General features: G+C 49.3%; 1 protein-coding gene across 1 annotated transcript in view; it reads right to left on the bottom strand.

Moving 5' to 3' along the window:
* PDIA5 (protein disulfide isomerase family A member 5) overlaps positions 1 to 19,116 on the bottom strand; it is a 91,236-nt gene that overhangs the window by 20,010 nt on the left and 52,110 nt on the right. The window contains exons 9-11 of the mRNA XM_061194258.1: positions 18,563 to 18,654; positions 18,398 to 18,469; positions 11,894 to 12,030 (exon numbers count right to left, since the gene is read on the bottom strand). Of these exons, the coding sequence (XP_061050241.1) occupies positions 11,894 to 12,030; positions 18,398 to 18,469; positions 18,563 to 18,654 (301 nt within the window). The remainder of the gene's footprint in view (positions 1 to 11,893; positions 12,031 to 18,397; positions 18,470 to 18,562; positions 18,655 to 19,116) is intronic.

Genomic DNA, 19,116 nt, shown 5'->3' with positions numbered 1-19,116 from the left:
GAGCCACAGCTACTGAGCCTGCGCGTCTGGAGCTTGTGCTCCACAACGAGAGGCCGCAATAGTGAGAGGCCCGCGCACCGCGATGAAGAGTGGCCCCCGCTTGCCACAACTAGAGAGAGCCCTCGCACAGAAACGAAGACCCAACACAGCCATAAATAAATAAATTAATTAATTAAAAAAAAAAAAAAAAAACCCCAAAAAAACAAAAACAAAAAACCCAAAAAAAACCCCTAACAAAAAAACAACCTGATTAAAAAATGGGCAAAAGACCTGAACAGACATTTTCCCAAAGACATCGCTAATCATCAGAGAAATGCAAATCAAAACCACAATGAGTTATCACCTCACACCTTTCAGAATGGCTCTCATCAAAGTCTACAAATAAAAAATGTTGACAAGGATGTGGAGAAAAGGGAAACCTGGTACACTGTTGGTGGGAACGTAAATTGGTGCAGCCACTATGGAAAACAGTATGGAGGTTCCTCAAAAAACTAAAATAGAATTACCATAGGACCCAGAAATTCCACTCCTGGGTATATATTTGAAAGAAACAAAAACACTAATTTGAAAGGATACATACACCCCAATGTTCATAGAAGCATTATTTACAACTGCCAAGACACAGAAACAACCTAAGTGTCCATGAACAGATGAATGGATAAAGAAGATAGATACATATATACAATGCTATATTACCCCATCATAAAAAATAATAAAATTCTGCCATTTGTAACAATGTGGATGGACCTAGAGGGTATTAAGCTTAGTGAAATAAGTCAGACAGAGACAGACAAATACTCTATGTTATCACTTACATGTGGAATCTAAAAGAATAAAACAAGCAAATGTATATAACAAAACAGTAACAGACTCACAGATATAGAGCACAAACTGGTGGTTACCAGTGGAGAGAGCGAAGCGGGAAGGAGCAAGACAGGGGTATGGGATGAAGAGATACAAACTACTATGTATATAATAAATAAGCAAAAAGGATACAGCACAGGGAAATATAGCCATTGTTTTGTAATAGCTTTAAATGGAGTACAATCTATAAAAATATTGAATCACTATGTTGTATACCTGAAACTAATATAATATTGTAAATCAACTATACTTTAATTAAAAAAAAAAGAATCTGGACCAAAAAGAGAAAGAAACAAAGGAAGGAAGACAGACACACACCCTCCAGGAGCCAGTATTATCAGAGAAGACCTCCCACACCCTCCAGGAGCCACTGAGCCATGTAAACAGTTTTCCTGCCTCCATCTGAGCACTTGGCTGGGACAAAAGTTCCTCTCTCCTCCAAGGTCATTCCTGCAGAGCTCAGCTCCACATGGCACTGAGACACAAACAGGTCCGTTCCATTCCTGCCTGTTCCAACTTCCTTAGTCCATTCTCAACTTGTTCCTCCCAGGGACAGGGGGCCCCACAGTGGCTACCCTAACTGCCCCCCTCAACACACACACACACGCTGATAACAGAAAACCCAGGCCAGTGTTGTCAAGCCCTCCTCTGGACAGAGTGCTCTGGGGGAGCCATGAGATGACTCGGTGGAGGAAACTCACTGATGGAATCCAGCCCAGGGAGTGGCTACAATTCTCAGCCATACCAACATGTTGGTCCTTCTCAAATGGGCCCAAGCAAGGGGGAGGGACACCTGTGGGCTCATGGTCTGACTAGAGCCCACTTGGGACCCCCAAGAACCATACAGGTATCAAAGACATCATGATATTAAAATGTAAGAACATTATTTTCCAGAAATGAACACTTAGTGTTATCACAACCCATTTGCACTTTCTAAACAACTGAGTTACAAAAGCATTTTTTGTTTTGTTTTGGTAAATTGTTTGTTTGGAACTGAAAATGTGATTTCCCCACAGAACCAACCTTATACACAGATTCTATGCAGAGTCTCGAGAGTGACCACAAAAGCCCATTTAACAGGATGTACCTGAAGCATGTAGAGCACGCAGTGCTATTTCTATTTCACTGAGCCGTGCCCCAGATGGAAAGCACACAGACCACGGTCCAGCTCGGGACTCCCAGCGGGCCTCTCTCCCTGCAGGCAGCAGCCGCCCACAACAGCCAAAGGGAGAGCATCCTCCTCAGCTCGGGGCAGACTCTGGGCTTTTCTGGGTCACTGACATTGTTGAGAATTTAAGCTTCTCTCCCACTTCTCCCGTATTGATGCATATATGTTCCACACTTATGAATAACTTCAGAGGGCTCCGAATGCCCTGACCGGCTCATAGACCCCTGGTTAAGAGGCCAAGGCAACGAAGGGCTGACTGCGAGGCAGTCACTTTCCCGGCGGGGGGCCGTAGAAGAACAACAAGCTGTCCCCACAGGTGTCCAGGCTCAGGTATCCTTCCACGAAGGTCCGCATGCCTGGAGTAAATCGGATATCCTAAGGAGGATTCTACTGACTTAACATGACATATATTAAGACTTAAACTTTTTTTTTTTTTTTGATTTTCACTAAAATAAAAAGAATAAATCACTCTTTGGGGCTTACAGTCAGGAGGCTCTACAACTCTCAAAGGAACCCCCCAAGGCCTGCCTCCAGGCTGACCGCTCCCTGCACCCTGCCCCGAGGTGACCTCCCCATTCTCCCGCTCCCAGGCTGACCTCCCCTGACAGGGGCAGAGGGAGCTCACCCTGCATGAAGAGACACGGAGAAAAGGAAGCTCAGAGGCTCTCCTGCTGATGGAGGGTCTGTCACCCAAGAGTTCGGTCTCCCCTGGAGAGTGGGAAGTGAGCGGCCTGAGTGAGAGCCACTCAGCCCAGCAGAGCACAAGGGAGGACGCCCGGGCAGGCCTCAGGAGACCCGGGCTTCAGGCTCCAAGTGGTCTCCATGGCAGGCAGAAGGGGCAGGAAGGGGATGCTCCCCTGACCACCCTCTCCTCTACCAGGTTATGATTGGTGCTGTCAGGCCAGTGCTAGCAGGCCCCACGGTCAAGGTGGGTGGTGGGACTGGGTGGGAGCGGGGGGAAAGAAGACAAAAAAAGACAAAGCCACTCATAGAAAACGACTGTTTCTTTCCAAAATGTCCCAGTCAATGAGGAAGGACCCCTGAAGATGAGAGAGTTCACCTTCATACCTTTGCCAGGCTCAGCCCTTTGATGCCACTGCCCGCTGGGGAAGCAAATAGACTCCACATCGCCTGCCAGCTTCTATCAGTGGCGGGCCGGAGATGGACTCTTAAGACAGAGAATTGGCTCACTGGGAAGAACAGCTGTGATCGACCCACGATGTCTGCACTGGACACAGGAGGGGTGGCTGGAGGACATGCCAGGAAGCGCCAGATTCTTTGGCTTGTACTCACAGCTCTCTTCTGAACCTCTGGCCCCATCTCCCAGGACTCTGCCAAGTAATAAAAGCACTCGCTCTCTGCACTGGCCTTCCACACACTATCTCAGCAGCCCCACGAGACCCAGGGCAGGGATCATCAGAAATGACGGCTCTGGGAGATAGTGATAAACTGGGGATCCCAGGGCCACTGTTAAACAAGATGGGATTAGAAGGTGGATCTTCTGGCTGGAGCTGTGACTTTTCCCTGAAGTTCTGTCCCCCAGCACCCAGCTCACTTCATCACAGCCCCTGCCCTGATGGATGAGACCTCTCCATGCGGAGTGTCCACCTGGGCTCTGGCCCCTACTTTGAGTCTCCAGTTCACTCCAGCCCCACCGAACCACCTATTTCTCTTCTACTCACAAAAGACATCTTATTCATATCCTCCTATGGCATTTCATTTTGTAGTGCCCTGAGACTATTATATTGCTGTCTCTTGGTATTTCGGGGCGGCCAGGGCATCTCTTCAAATCATAAATCATATCAAATTCCCTTGGTCAAAACTTTCCAATGGCTCCCATCACAAGTGGGTCGAAATCCAAACTCCTTCTCACAGCCACAAGTCCCACACCATCGGACTTTCCTACCCTCCAACCTCAACTCAGGCCATCTCCCTCCTGTCCTCTACTCTGCAGCCTGTGGCCTCTTTCTGCTTTCCTATCTCACCAAGCTCATTTCTACCCCCATGGCTCTTATTGGGCTGTTTGCCTGGAACACGATCTTCCCTCAGGTCTCTGTGTGGCTGATCACTTCACATCATGCAGGCTTTAGTTCAAATTTCACTTCTTCAGAGAAATTCCCTGACCACCTGACCACCTAACCCCAAGAAGCCTCAACCCATCACACTCACTTCCAACAGCCTGCTTTTTTTCTTGACTGTACTCAAAACAGCTGGAGTAATCTGCTTACTTGAAACTTCCAATCCCCCAAGTGGATGTAAGCTCTCTATAGGCTTGGATGTCCGTCTCACTCACCACCTCATCCCTGGTACTGAGGATGGCATCCCATACACTTTGTGAATGAATGAACCTCATGGCTGTGTTGTTCAGGTTATACCTGTGCACACAAGGTTTAACTGAACTAAATCCTTTTGGGGCAAAAGTCACACCAAATAGTTGCTAGTTTAACTAAACACCTCTACTTAGTAAAACTAGCAGCCAAGCCAGTTACTATGTGCATACCCTCCTCTCCACACCACCATTTATACACTTCCCCTGCTCCTTACTAGGTCTGGAAAACATCTTTGGAAATCTCCAACATCTCTGGATGTTGTTCTGAAGTTACCCATATATTCCCAAGAGTTCTCTTGATAGCGTTACGGTTTTCACTACTAACATCAATTCCCTCTGCTCCCTAGACAAGATACTAAGGCTAAGCAATAAACCTCTGTAAACAGAGTTTATGACGAGGAGACCAGCCAGGCCCCAAGGAGGAGAGAGGTCTGGCGGAGCAAGCGTCTCCCTCGCTGGCACCCGCCTGTCCTGGGGAACTGTGGGTCACGAGCAGTGACTGCCTTGACCCCAGCCTCCGGGCCTGGCCTTCAGGCTGTCCTGGCAGTGTGGGCTGCAGGAGAGCCAGAGGAGGACAGTCAGAAGCAGGAGCAGGACTCCAGCCCACTGCGTTTTACTGTCCTGATTGTGATTTGATGGGCCATTAAGTTTTACTGCCAAACTTCCCTGTTGGGTTTTTATCAGCTGTGTAAGTGCACTTACACTGACTTTCATGACCTGGCAAAGAGGCTGCCCGTCAGTTCCTTGACCACACTCTTTTCTGGCTGTGGGAATGTTGGCCTCCCGTCAATCCCAAACCTTCAGATTCCTCTGGATTCCGTTAACTTCAGTTACACCTATGATTTTATTGCAGGCCAGCTATGGAGACTCTCCTGGCTCCTGGAACCAGAATTTTCCAGGAGACCAGATTACTCTGGAAAGCTCCCTAGTACCTGGTCCTCAAGAGGAGCCTGGATTTTCCTACCCACATTCCTGCTGCCTTGCCTGGACCTTGGCTTGGGCGTGCCAGGGAGGTGGGGCTCCTACAGATGCTAGCAGAAACAATGATGCTGTAACATTGTGATGGGCCCCCCAGAAACCTCTGGGCTCTTTCGAGGCTTCCCGTTGTATACGCACCAAAGCGGACTTGTAGACACTCAGACACTCTGGGGCAGACACACACTGATGAATGCCTCATCTACCACGCAGCCCTCTTCTTGCACAAAGAGAAAGTTGGGATTTTTTTTCTTCCTTTACGTTAGTGTAAAATGTAGATAACAAGCTTTAAAATTTTTTCTTCCAGGCTTCTATCCTAAGGAAATAATCTGACATGTGGACAAATATTTATGCATGAAAATGCTCTCTGCGGCCTGACTTATAGTGGGGAAATACAGTAAACAACTCAAACCTTCAACATTATGGTGCTGGTTAGGTAATTTATGGTGCCATTATATAATGGAATATTATGTGACCACAAAAAGTATGTACAAATAAGCATTTTTAATAACATAAGAAAATACTTACAAGATAATGTTAAGAAAAATGTAAAGGAAAAAGCATGGAAAAAAGAACTTAACGAATAAAATGAAATCCCTTCCTCCCACGTGGCACAACAAACAAATGAAAAATCCAGATGAATTAAACAAAATGAGAAAAACAAAAATATTATCACAAAATGCAGGGCACTATTTTTATATCCCGGATGTCAGGATGGGAAAAGGCAGCCTCGCAGAGGGCTTGGTGATGAGGCTGTGGCCTCTAGAACTTGGGTTTTAATCCTGGCTCTACCTTTTTGGCTATGTGACCTTTCGCAACCTTCTCAACCTCTTGGTGCCTCCCTTTCCTAACCTGTAAAATGGGGATAATCACGATATCCACTTCACAGGATTTGCTGTGAAGATTAAACGAGTTAATATATGGAAAGTGCTTCCAACAATGCCTGATCCACAGCAAGTGCTCAATAAACATTCTAGCTTTTATTTGACTACAAAAATGTAGTGCTCTTTTTTTTTTTTAAGTTTTTTTTTTTTTTGATGTGGTCCATTTTTAAAGTCTTTATTGAATTTGTTACAATATTGTTTCGGTTTTATGTTTTTGGTTTTTTGGCCACGAGGCACACGGGATCTTAGCTCCCCGACCAGGGCTCGAACCCGCACACCCCTGCATTGGAAGGTGAAGTCTCAACCACTGGACCGCCAGGGAAGTCCCGAAAATGTAATGCTTTTGTACACTGAAAGGCAGCATAAAGAAAGTTAAAGTAAGCAACAGACTAAAGGAGAACACCTGAACACAGAAAACAGATAAAGATTAATATCCATAAGTATGGAGCTCTAGGTCAAGAAGAAAAAGACAACCCAGTAGAAAAATGGGCAAAGGGAATGAACAGTTGGTTCACAGAAGAAACATGGAAGGCTGATTACCACATGAAAAGATGCTCACCTCCCCTGGAAGCCAGGGAGCTGTGGATAACTTGCCCCTTTGCCCTTTTTAGCAAGAATGTAGACAGCTGATACAGGAATGTTGTTAATATTGTTCTTAAATTATTTGTGTAATTAAAAATTAAAAGTGGTAGCACAAAGGTGTTTTACAGCAAGATGGTTACACAAATCTACACGTGTTAGGAAAACAAATCAATTTAACTTTATGGTAATTTAAAAAAATAAAAGTTAAAAACGAGGGAAAGGGCTTCCCTGGTGGCGCAGTGGTTGAGAATCTGCCTGTCAATGTAGGTGACACGGGTTCGAGCCCTGGTCTGGGAAGATCCCACATGCCGTGGAGCAACTAGGCCCGTGAGCCACAACTACTGAGCCTGTGCGTCTGGAGCCTGTGCTCTGCAACAAGAGAGGCCGCGACAGTGAGAGGCCCGCACACCGCAATGAAGAGTGGCCCCCACTTGCCGCACCTAGAGAAAGCCCTCGCACAGAAACAAAGACCCAACACACCCAAAAATAAATAAATAAATAAATAAATTTATAAAAAAACAAACAAACAAAAAAAGGGAAAAATAAAAGAAAATGCAACTAGAAAGAATGATGACAAAAAATGGAAAGTGGTTCCTACCTATGGGATTCTAGGTAGTTTTTTTCCTTAATCATTTATATTTCTCTGTACCGTCTACATTTTCTACAGAGATCACATATTACTTGGGAATAAGACATAAATGAAGTAAGAAGCAGAAATTCTGGAGTGTGACAGGGACCTGCTGCCGAATCCAGAGAGGCAGCCCAGCCCTGGAAGGCAGGCCAGGCCCTGCGGCCTCCAGCACACACCTGCTGCTGGGAGTTATGGCAAAGGAAACATCTCATCCCAGGCGGCCCATTGCCAAGGAAAGGGGCAGAGCTGTGGACGGGCCGCCGTAGGCCTGGGGAAGGGGCAGCAGGGGTGCCCTGGTGCCCCAGCAGCTTCTTCTTAGGCCCCTGTCTGCCCCGTCAGCACCTGCATGGGAGAGACAGGCTGCTTCCTCAGGGTCCCCCTTCCTGGGAGCCCCACTTTGTCCCTTCTACCTCCCCATGTGAGTGACACTCACTCAGGGGGGGTCATTACAGCATCATGTCCTTCCCCGGCCTAACGCAGGGCTGCAGGTACACGGAGAGGGAGGAGCAGGTAGACATTACTGCAGCAAAACGGACAGTGACAAGAGAAGACGAGTAACAACGTACAGTGACTCTTCTCGTTCAGAACGCTACGGAAAGAAACAAAAGCCACCATGGGGCGGTGGCCGCTGGTGTCCTGCTGCCTCGCCCTCTTCGGACACCGCTTAGTGCTCTGTGGGATCAGGGGGCCAGGCCTGGTGCTGCGGCCTCCCCCATCCACTCAGGGCCCCGTGCCGAGGGCCAGATGGACGGCAGAGGGGCCCGGGCTCTGCCCTCGCACCGCATGGTGCTCACGCCCCTGGAGGAGGCCACTGCTCGCATCACACTGTCCTTCCCAGGAGGCCCAGGATCCCGGGCAGTGGGCTCTGGAGGGCACACCTGCTTGCGCATCTCGGCTCCCCCTGCTCGCTTGGTGTGAGCGGGGCGGGGACTGGAGCTCACGTACGTGGAGGGCCCCGCACTGTGCTGGGGGGCTGAGCTTATTGGTTCAATGACAACTCACGCGTCAGGAGTACAGGCTGCAGAAGAATCTGTGTGGGGTTTCTAAGGGACTCCAGCTGGGAGGGGAAGGGAGGAAAGGCTGAGGTGGGAATTCAAGTAGCAGGAAAGCTGGAAGAGAGGGTAAAGAAGCAGGGGGCCAATGGAGATGTTTACTAATATGCAGCAACCAGCTGCCCAGGTGCCCTTCCTGCCAAGAACCGAGGAGTGCGGCTCCTCCGAAGGCACCCAAAGACGGTTCCAGGCAAGTGGGACCCGGAAAGAAACGAACACTGAGCACTTCCTGTGTACAGAAATCACACTGCAAAGAGAGACCATGGCTCTTTCTGGGAGTATCAGGAATGATGTTAATCCTCTTCTCTGTATTTTCCCTTTATAAAACATACACCCACTCCTTTTTAATTATCAAAAAGTCATCAAGATAAATTCAGCTTTTTAGTTTGAGCTCCACTATTTCAATCTGTGGGGATCTTTTAAAATCTTAATACAATTGTTCGATATTTTAACTAGCTTCCTTTTTCCAACTCTAACCCTTGCAGATTTGAAAGTTTGCCTTGTTTTTTACAGTTTCAACAAAACTGCTTATAAAAAAACAATTACCACCCTCTAGACAGAACCAGGCCACACTCACAGTCACAGAGCACCAAGGGGAGGTCCCCTCATGGTGGCCTCATCCTGCCCGGTTCTCCCTACTGCACTTAGGAAAACAACAACTCATTTTTGATAAAAGAAAGACACACTAATTCATCAACTTAGCAATCCTATCCCAAGAAACAAACCACACACATGTGGCAATCCTTAGTAGAATCTATGGTCTTCTATGTTGATAGACCCCAACTTGTTTCCCTAGGTCTCCAAAATGGTCTGTTTCTTAACCACTCCCTATTTGGTCTGGGATCGGCACCTTTAACACTGTAATTTCTGGAATTCACATTTTATTCGCTTGGGAAACATGAGCCAGCACTGCCAGTCTCTGGCCTCCTGACATGTGTCCTTTTCTCTAGGTCCCTCAAACACCACAAAAGTGGTTTCCTGATCAGTGTGGGTTCTCGGGAGCACTCCGGCACGAGATGCCCAGCTAGGCAGCTAAGAGGGCCCTGTTGTCAGTTCACCCCTCCTGGGCTCAGATTCATCTCTAAACCATGTACAGTCCATCCCTTCTAAAGCCCACGCTCCTGGATAAAGGAGGAGGACTGTGTAGAGAGATTAGTTAATGCAGAGCCACTCCCATCGGATGGGAACTTAAACAGGCAGTTCTTCAGGGAGCTTCACCTCGGGCTTTTGCCCGGATCCCCTCTCACTCTGCCAGTCCAGCAGAAATACATACATACACACACACACACACACACACACACACACACACACACACACACAAAGCCGGGGGGCTGACAGACACCTCATCAGAGAATGCAGGGTCCCTAACAGGCAGACATCCACCAACAGAAGCCTCAGATATTTCCATTTGCTAAATTTGAATCGGAACCCTCTCAACAAGGGTAGTGTACTCATTAACAATGACTAATGGGGAAAACAAAAGCTGCCATCTGGTTTCTAGTTCTCATTCTCTAATTTAGCTCTCAACAACCTCATTTGTTCGTTTTCTCATTCATTAAGCCCTTACTCTATACCCATAGGTGACTTGGATTGGGGGAGTGATGATCATTCTGGTTCAGAGAGCGAGGAGGGTGCATTATAAGGGGAGGGGGCAGGGAAAAATTTATAGCCAGGCTCTGGGGCCCAGACCCTGCAAGCATCAGGTACTACAATGGATTGCTTACAACCTAAGAGTACAAGAAGAACACAGACAAAAATTTTTCCAGTTTGCAACCAGGGTTCTATAAAGAAAGGGCTTAATAAACAATTATTAAACAATTCCAATCTATCAGGTACATGTTGTTAGGATTCATCAAAGGGGATACGTACTCTTCATGCTGTGATGCATAAACCACAAAGCACTGCTCAAACCACTCTGCGCTCTTCCAGGAGCCAGACGGCTCTCTCGACACAGACTGGAAGTACTGACACACAGCAGGGAAGTTCCCAGGGGGGAACTGAAAACAGTGAGCTGGTATCTCCTTCTACTGCTGGGACAGGGACGCAGGCAGGGTGAGTTCAGCTCTGGATGCAGGATGACTCCCTGCAAGACTTGCTTCCATCAGCAACTCTGAGACTGGCCGGGAGAGCACACCTCAGCAGGGAGAGCACTGCAGTGCTGCCCGGCGGGCATTCATCAGGTACCTTCAACCACAGGGATGCCCTCACAGAGCCCTTGCAGGGCTGGGCGTGATGTGCTCCTAAGGCCCTCTCTGTCATTGCCCCTAATTAGGAGACCCTTTGAAACTTCGTGTTTTGGGGGTTTTTTAAGGTTTTTTGGGGGCATTTTTATAGAAATTCAGAAGAAGAAAGGCCAAAAATAATTTTCCTTTGGATTCTCTTAAGAATTTGGCACTTATAAGAAAGGAGGACTTGGGGAAATCCCCAGTAGTGGTCTGTATATGAACAATTCCTGATTAACCAAACCCATGTGATACTACAGGGGAAGCGGAAGACGGGAAGGCCAGGGCTCAGCAGTACAGGGCTCACAGAGCAGTGCCATTTCTCCGTGCAATAGTCTCCTTGTCTGTAAAGTGGGGCTAATCATATTCGCTTTGCAGCACTGTGGGTAAGATAAAAGGAGATGACCCTGCGGGCAGCCACTTTGCCACCGTAAGGCAATACACAATGAATAGCGTGAGGACCTCTATGACAAAGATGATTAATAAAGTATTCTCTCACTAAAGATGCCTCTGTAGACTGGGTAATTATGACACTGATCCATGAAGTAGTTCTTTTTGCTTTTTTTCCCTCTTACCCACCATCACTGGGCCCAAGAGCTGGCAAGAAGCTATGAGAGAGGAGCACCCCACACACATGCACTCTGTCCCAGGGTGCTGGGGACCCACCTTCTTCACCCATCAGGATGGGCCCACCTTCCCCAGGAGCTGCTCCCTGGAACTCTGTGCCCAGAGGCTGTCATCCCCTTGCTCACCTTTCCAGAAGCAGCCTTCTCCCTCTCAGAAACGAATTACAATCAATTTTTCATTCTCCAAGGGAACGGGGAGGACACTGGCCTAGAAAACTCCTGAGCTACAGGGCTTTTCAGCCAATACTGCAAACACATTTTACAGCATTCACATGTTTTCCTTCCTTGATCCACAAAGGCTGCTTCAGGCTGTGATGGACGCCAGCTGAAGCAGAAAGAAGCTGTTCTAGATGCTGCGGGGTCTGAGGCTCCAGCCCTGGCCTCACTGTGCCCTTTCAACTACTGGGCAAGATTCGGGCCCTCTTGGGGCCTCAGTTTCCCCACCTGTAAGCTGAGGGATGACTGCTGTCCTAGGTAATATCTAAAGGCTCAGAGCGGCGCCCGCCCTGCAGCGCCCAAGGGAGAGAGGCTGTGGCAGAGAGGAGCAAGGTTCCACTCACATGGGGCGTGGAACAGGACGAGCACAGAGGAGTGTTCCTTCACAAACTGGTCAAAGTCTTCATCGGTCAGGTGATAAACGGAGCCGCCCTCATCTGCCCAGGGAGTCTCGGGGACCTGGGGCTGTGGCGGCTGTGGACTGGAAGACCAAAAACAGGCAGAGCTCAGAGCACGCGCCGGGGCCCGCGCAGCCCTTACCCCCAGCGGCTCGCACGGCCTGCTTCAGGGGCGCACCGCCGCCCCCCGGAGGAGCGGAGCAGGACTCCTCGGCCCTGCCCACCTCCGCCGTACCCTCAGAGCCCAGAGGTGCTCAGCGGATAGCCTGTGGCAAACAGTGGCTTCAGCTGCAGCTCTCTGGGCAGATCAAGAAACCTCACTTCCTCCCTAGAATCGGGGGTGCTCGTTAGTATCTCAAGCTCTTTCAAACGTTCAGCCAACTGGCAAGAATAAACAGCAAGGGCAAAGAGTGACCTTTGGCAAAGTTAACTGTTGTGTTGCATGGTGCCCACAGGGCGGGGAGCGGGGAGAGGGAGTTAGAGGGGAGGGGTGGTGGTGAGGAGGAAAGGCAGAGGCCAGGTGTCTGAGAAAGACCAAATACCCGGGAAGGGCTGGGGGGCCGGGAGGCGGGTGCAGGGCGTTCACTGACCAGCGTGGGAGGAGGGTTGTAATGAGGAAGAGTGGGGCCCAGGGGAACAAGGCACCCTAACTATGACAGCATCCAGGCTACATCATGAACCCTTCCTAGAGACTGGAACAAAGTTATCTGGTTCTCCAGAGGCAGAATGCTGGAGCAGAAAGGGGCAGGCTCAGAGGTCAGTCCAAATCTGTGCTCTGCCACCACGAGCTGCAAAACCTCAGGCTGATGCTTAACCTCCCTGAAGCCTGCCTCCACCTGGGACAGCCATGTGCTGACCTCTATGTCACCAGCTGTTGTGACGCGGGAGGCTCACAGCTGGCCTCTCTTGCTCCAAAGTTGAGGATAAGGCTGCTAGTGACACAAACTCCCTGATGCTTTATGAACACCTTTGCCAGAGCACCTTAATCGCTACTTTGAAAAAACGCTTTAGGATGACAAATGTGAAAAGACAACCATTGTTTCCTGCCTTTGAGAGCTTACAGTAGAAAAAGAGTGTAAAGTTCCAGCAGCCAGGGCTGAGAATTCATGAGACCAATGTTGCCCATGCAATGGAATCTGCAGCCCTCCCATGCAGCTGACACAGTGGAACCTGCCAGCCCCACCCCACGGCAGAGCCTGGGTCTGACGGCACCTTCAGGAGCCCTCTCTGGTGCTTTGGATGAGGCCCCACTGGTGGCTTCAGCCACCCTGGTCTGAAGCGATGGGAAGTGGCAGGGAGAGGGCAAACCACTCTGAGCCTGTGCACATCCAATGTCAGGTAGCTCTGATGGCAAAATCAAGCTTTAGAATGAGTCACCAGCCAGACAACGGTCCCAGACCAACACCAAGAAACCTAGGTTCCAAAACCTGGGCTCAAAACACCAATCCCTGAAAACATCACCAATTCCACTTCAGGGAATCTATCTTTCCAATACACCTGGACACATGCAAAATTACGTACATTCCAAAGTATTCATTGTAGATGATTTGTCATAGCAAAGACTAGAAGAACCCAGTGTCCCTTGGCAGGTAAACTGCAGTCCTTCTGCACGATGGAGGGCTGAGCGTGGTAAAGGAGGACAAAGAAGCTCCCCTACACTCTGATGTGGGTAGACTGCTGGGATATACACAACAGGCCATAATGTGCTAACTTCTGCATAAAATAGAGAGAAATAAAAAATACTTATTCATGTTTGAGTGTTATCTGCATAAGGACTAATTAAAGTTGTTACCTCTAGGGGGTAGGAGGGAGAATAGGATGGAGGAACCAGATAAAAGGAAAACTTCAATGTATAATTTTTAAGTATCTTTTTAAAAATTATTTTAATTATGTGAAAGGAATCTATTCTAAAATTAAAATAATTTTTAAAAATCCAGCAAGACTATACACACAGAATGGAGAAGCCGTGCCTCAGCAGCAGTACAAGCATATGAAAGTGCTTGAGAAATTTCTAGTTAAACATGGAGGACACACTCCAAAACCACTAAAATAACAGTACAAGAGTTTAAAAAAAAAAAGTATGAACCCACAGGAGCAAAAAGAACGGGGAAGAAGACAACAGCAAAGAGAGAAAAAGAGGTCAGTGCAAATTTAGAAGCTAGAAAACCGACTTAGCAAAAAACTTCTGCCTTTCTTAGAGGGTGGAAACTTGAGGTGCTGGGTGCTCAGAGGGGGCAGGGGCCCAAGAACCACCTTAATATGCAAAGGCTCCGAAGGGCCAGGAGGACCCCCTTAAAGCAGGGCTGTGGCCTGGGGCTGAATGGGGGGCCCTCAGATCCTGTCTGTCTCCCCAGCAGCCAGGTGGATGCCCCTCTCCCACTCAGTGGAAGCAAGCAGGAAGTTTGCTTTCTGGAGAGGCCTGCAGAGCTGGGCACAGCAGTAAGAGGGCACTATGACTGAACTATGCTTTTTACTGTCTCTCTCCTTAAAGAATGGGGCTGCCTCTAGATTATCTCTCTACCTCCTACGCCTAACACAAAGCAGATACCCAATAAACTCTTTTTGAATCAACAAGGGAATGAGAGAAGAATAGTTGAAGGAGCTGGAGGTGTCTAACCAGGAGAAGAGGAGACATGGGGAACACAATAGTTGTCTTCAAACATTTCAGACTGCACTGGGAAGAGAAACTAAGATTTATTTTCTGTGGCTCCATAAAGGAGAACCAACACCAAGTGGAAGCTCCAGAGAAAGAAACTTTAGCTCAACAGAACTAAGTATGTTCTATCTACAACAGATAAGAGAGAAAGAGCCGGACTGGGAGTCAGAAGACCTGGCTTTGAGTCCTGTTTCCTCCACCTTCCAGTTCTAGGGGCTTAGGCAACCAGCCTGACTTAAAACATCTACAAGGCAGTATATCTGTAGGCCCTTCTTCATCTGCCTTGCAGGTACATCTAGACAGATAATGGACGTGAATGTATGAAATACTACCCAAATGTTCCTAGATATCATTCATAACCTCAATAAGAATCATTCAAACATGAGTGGACACCCTCAAAATGAGTCGAGGCCCTGTCCTCTGAGGTGTTTAAGCGGGATGGAGTAACTACATCTGTCCTAGAGGTAACACAACACTGAAAGGGAATTGCTGGGGGCAGATTCACTGACTTTCACACTCCCTTCCAATCCTGCAACTCTGACTTCCCAGGTTCTCCAGGACTGGGAAGTTCACACAAAGCACATCCTTGCCTGAGGCAGGTGCACATGCCATTGATAAGAAGATGCAACTCAAAACATGACAAGTCAAGAAGGCTTTGTGTTTGTTTTCAGTCCACTTCTGGTTAGTATAAAAATACACAGGCAGAAATGGGTAGCTAGGTCAAAATGGACTTCTGCACCCTCTACCTGCCAAGCCCAACTGAGTAGCAGGAAATCTGCAGAGTGGAATGAGAAACGCAGCTGCCAGAAGCACCAGAGGGCACACTGCCAGGATCATCGCATCTACCCCAGAGCCCTGGGGCACTCCGACACCAGGGATGCCCTGCCTGGCCCACTCGCCAGTCACATGTCAGAGGGCAGGATTTGGCTCTTCTCTCCTGGGCTTCTGAAAGTCATCTAGAGCAGCGGGCCCTAACCTTTCTGGCACCAGGGAGTGGTTTTGTGGAAGACAATTTTTCCACGATGGGGGTGGGGTGGGGGGGGATGGTTCAGGTGGTAATGTGAGCGAGGGTTCAGGCGGTAACACAAGCGATGGAGAGCCGCAGATGAAGCTTCGCTCGCTGGCCCGCCACTCACCTCCTGCTGTGCGGCCCGGTTCCTAACAGGCCGCGGACCACTACCGATCCACGCCCCGGGGGTTGGGGACCCCTGATCTAGAGAATTAGCAAGGCTGGATCCACCCTCATCCTTCTACATTTGGTGACCATAAGCCATGAGCAGCCAATGGAGAGGCCCAAGGAAGAAGTGCAGGGCAGCAGGAAAGGTAGGATCACTGCTACCCACCCACCAGGATTTGGTGGAAACCTGGTGAAGACTTAAAACACGTGGCACCAGGAAAACACACACACACACACACACACGCACACGCACACACAGCTGGGTATATGTTGGGGGGAATCTAGAAGGAAATTTGCCAAATATCACCACACATTATCTTTGGGTAGTGGAGTAAGGGGGCCACTTTTCCCCTTGTTTAACTAAATATTTAAGTTTTTCAATAATGATATAGCTCACTGAATAGCCTTAAAATCAGAAAAGACTTTAAAAAAAATTAAGCGAGCTGGCAGCACAGTGACATTGCTAGATCTTGCTGAGGCATGAGATGAGGCAGCTCACTGGGGGTCCTTGAGGAAGTCGCCTCCCTGTCCCCGGCTGTGCTGGGGGAGTGGGCTATGGTCATGCCTTTGGAGGAGCTGCCCCCATGTGTGCACTTCCAGCACAGGGACCACAGGTGGTTGGGCAGCTCCGGAGGTGTTGCCCAGGGGGACGCGGATGCTGTCTTCCCTTCCCCGGAGTTAACCCACCAACCTCAGCCGCCTGGAGACTGGAGACCCAGGGTGAACCAAAAGCTGCTAACAAGGTCTCTGGCCCATGGGGGTGAGGAGAGGGAGGAAGGCGGAGGTGGGAAGTGGGGAGGGCCAGCCCAGGACAGGGATCAGGAGGCAGCCCTGGGGGTAGGAGTGGGGCCTGGGACAGAGTCTGGTGGAGGAGCTGCGGTGGGGCTGGGTGGGGTGGGGGACGGAGTGGCGGAGTCCAGCGGGGAGATAATGCCCCATCTCAGAAAAGCCACTGACGTGCTCCCCTGGTCCAGGGCTAGCAAGCAATTCTGAACACTTTCTAAAAAAAATAATAAACCTTATCCTTCAAGAAGATAAGAGTGTATTTTGAAGCCAGAAAACGTTAGAGAAGGGGGAGGGAAGCAGATTTTATGCTCTGGTGACAAATGAGACTGCCATTTGTTGAAACCTTCTCCCAAAGCAAAGCGAGATATGTCTGGCTGGAGGAGAGGACATGCTTATTATCAAGTGAAAAATGAAAACAGGGGTGCGAAGGCCCAGGTTAAGACAATGAGTACAGGATAATGGGGAGCTGCCTTCCTGGGCAGGGGCTGGAAATGAGGTAATAGATGGAGACAGAGATGTGAAAATGTTTCCAAGAAATAAAGGACACCATGCAAACACGGTTCTGCCATGGTGTTTTATCTCCTGGGCCCCCGGGAACCCACGGAACAGAAGATTGAGAGTTTCAACCTTTAGAATCAAACAGTTTGTTGTGGGTTTGGGGGTATTTTTTTTTTTGGTACAAAATTTATCTTCCTTTCCCATTCTGAAAATACACACTTTCAACCTCATTGCTTTGGATAACTAATTCTTTAACCCTCTGCCTCTGCGGTAACGATGTCAATAAATATCCACCGTGCTGGCAGCTGGGGAAAGGGCAGAGGCTCCGGCCAGAACTCGGGGGAGTTGCTGCCGGGGGCCAACACTAGCCCTTCTGTTTGTCAGCTGCAGGAGCTTGGACGAGCTGCTTCATCACTCTGCTTAGTCACCTCATTCATGAAATAAGGGTAATAATAATATCTTCCTTATGGGGCTGTCCTGAGGATTCCATGAGACATAAAGTGCTAAGAACAGGGTCAGCCACAAAGTGGAGCTCCCAAAATGCTCCAAAATGCTGTTCTTATTCTAAGCGCTGTGCACAAATAACCACACACCGGCACTGACTGGCAAGTGCCAGGCTGGTGACAGGCAGAGCCCAGAGCAGGTGAGTGTTCCGGGGTGGGCTTCAGGAGAGCTCCGGCCACGGAGAAGGTGTTGGGGAGACAGATTCCCCATCCAACACACCAATCAGGGTCCAAGCGTCACGCAAAAGTCACACACCTAGCATGGGGGGCGGGGGACTCCAGGTGCACGGGTGGTTTGGGTTATAAGGATCTAATCACGTTATAAACAGGACCACAGGTTGCTATGAAGCAGCTCCGCGGGGCTGCATGGTGAAGGGCAAAGCAGTCTGCAAATCTAAGGCATGAGGACACTTCTTAGCTTCATGGCACATAATACAAAGTGTTATGTTTGAAATGAGTGTTCGACTGACAACTCTATTTTCAGAGAGACTTGCAGTGGAACCTCTCTCAAACCTGCCGTCCTGGGTGAGAAATACTTCTAGCCATCAGGTAGACTAAGGGGAAAAAACCTATCTGAAATGCAGTCATCACGGCCAGTCACACGAAATCCTCCCGACTCGCACATTCTGCACACACAGATCCCCACCCTCACCTAGATGCAGCCCACAGACAGTTGCGTGGGCAGCACAAAATCGTCGTTTCTTTCCTCATTCTCTTCCCAACCACCAGCCGGAGCCCTGTGACCAGGGAGACCCTGGGGCCCGGCAGATGCCCCTCCCCCTCTGGGCACCCTTCCCCACCCCCCCCAACCCAGGCAAACGCCAACTTACTTCTTCAGCCACTCCACGATGTCCTCAGCTGTGGACCCATAGCTGTCGTACTGGAACAGAAACCGTCCTTTCCTGTGAAACATGGGGAGACACCGTGGGCTCAGCCAGGGAGGCAAATGCCGTCATGGAGGGGAGCGAGTGTCAGCAGAGAAGCAGGGGACTTACTCGAAATAGCAGATGGTGGGGTAGCCGCGCACGCTGTATTCCTCCTTGATGTTTTCAAATTCCGAGGAGTAGACGTTCATCCCGGCCAGCACCTGGGAGCAAAGGGAGAACAGACCTGTCCACTCTCCGCCCGCAGACGCCCTCACCTTGTCCATGCCTGCCCAGCTGTCCCACCAGAAACAGATGATGGGGACGAAGCCTCACAGTCTGACGCACAGCCCAGGGCAGCGGGGGAGCAAGGCTACCCAAGCCAGCTGGGAACGATGCCCGAGTGCTCTGGAAGAAGCAGTCATCTGGGCCCAAGGGCTGCCCCCCATACCGGCATTCCCTCCTGCCTGCCCTGTGGGAAAAACCATCCCAGAGCAAAACAAAGTTCTGAGGGTTGAAGAAGAAACCTGGCCTTGTAACCAAGGTCAACCAGGTCCTAGAGTTGGTTCACTGCCACCCAAGTACGTATTATGCCTTTTCTCTGCCCATGTCAACTAAGGTTGTACTCTTCTCCCAAGTTATGGAATCACCACTCAGCCACTCTACCACTCTAAGGCATCCTTGGA

This window comes from Eubalaena glacialis, chromosome 6 (assembly GCF_028564815.1).
Source record: "Eubalaena glacialis isolate mEubGla1 chromosome 6, mEubGla1.1.hap2.+ XY, whole genome shotgun sequence".
In the NCBI taxonomy this organism is placed as follows: Eukaryota; Metazoa; Chordata; class Mammalia; order Artiodactyla; family Balaenidae; genus Eubalaena; species Eubalaena glacialis.
Note: the sequence above shows the minus strand (reverse complement) of the source record. Positions and strands in the feature narration are given on the sequence as shown.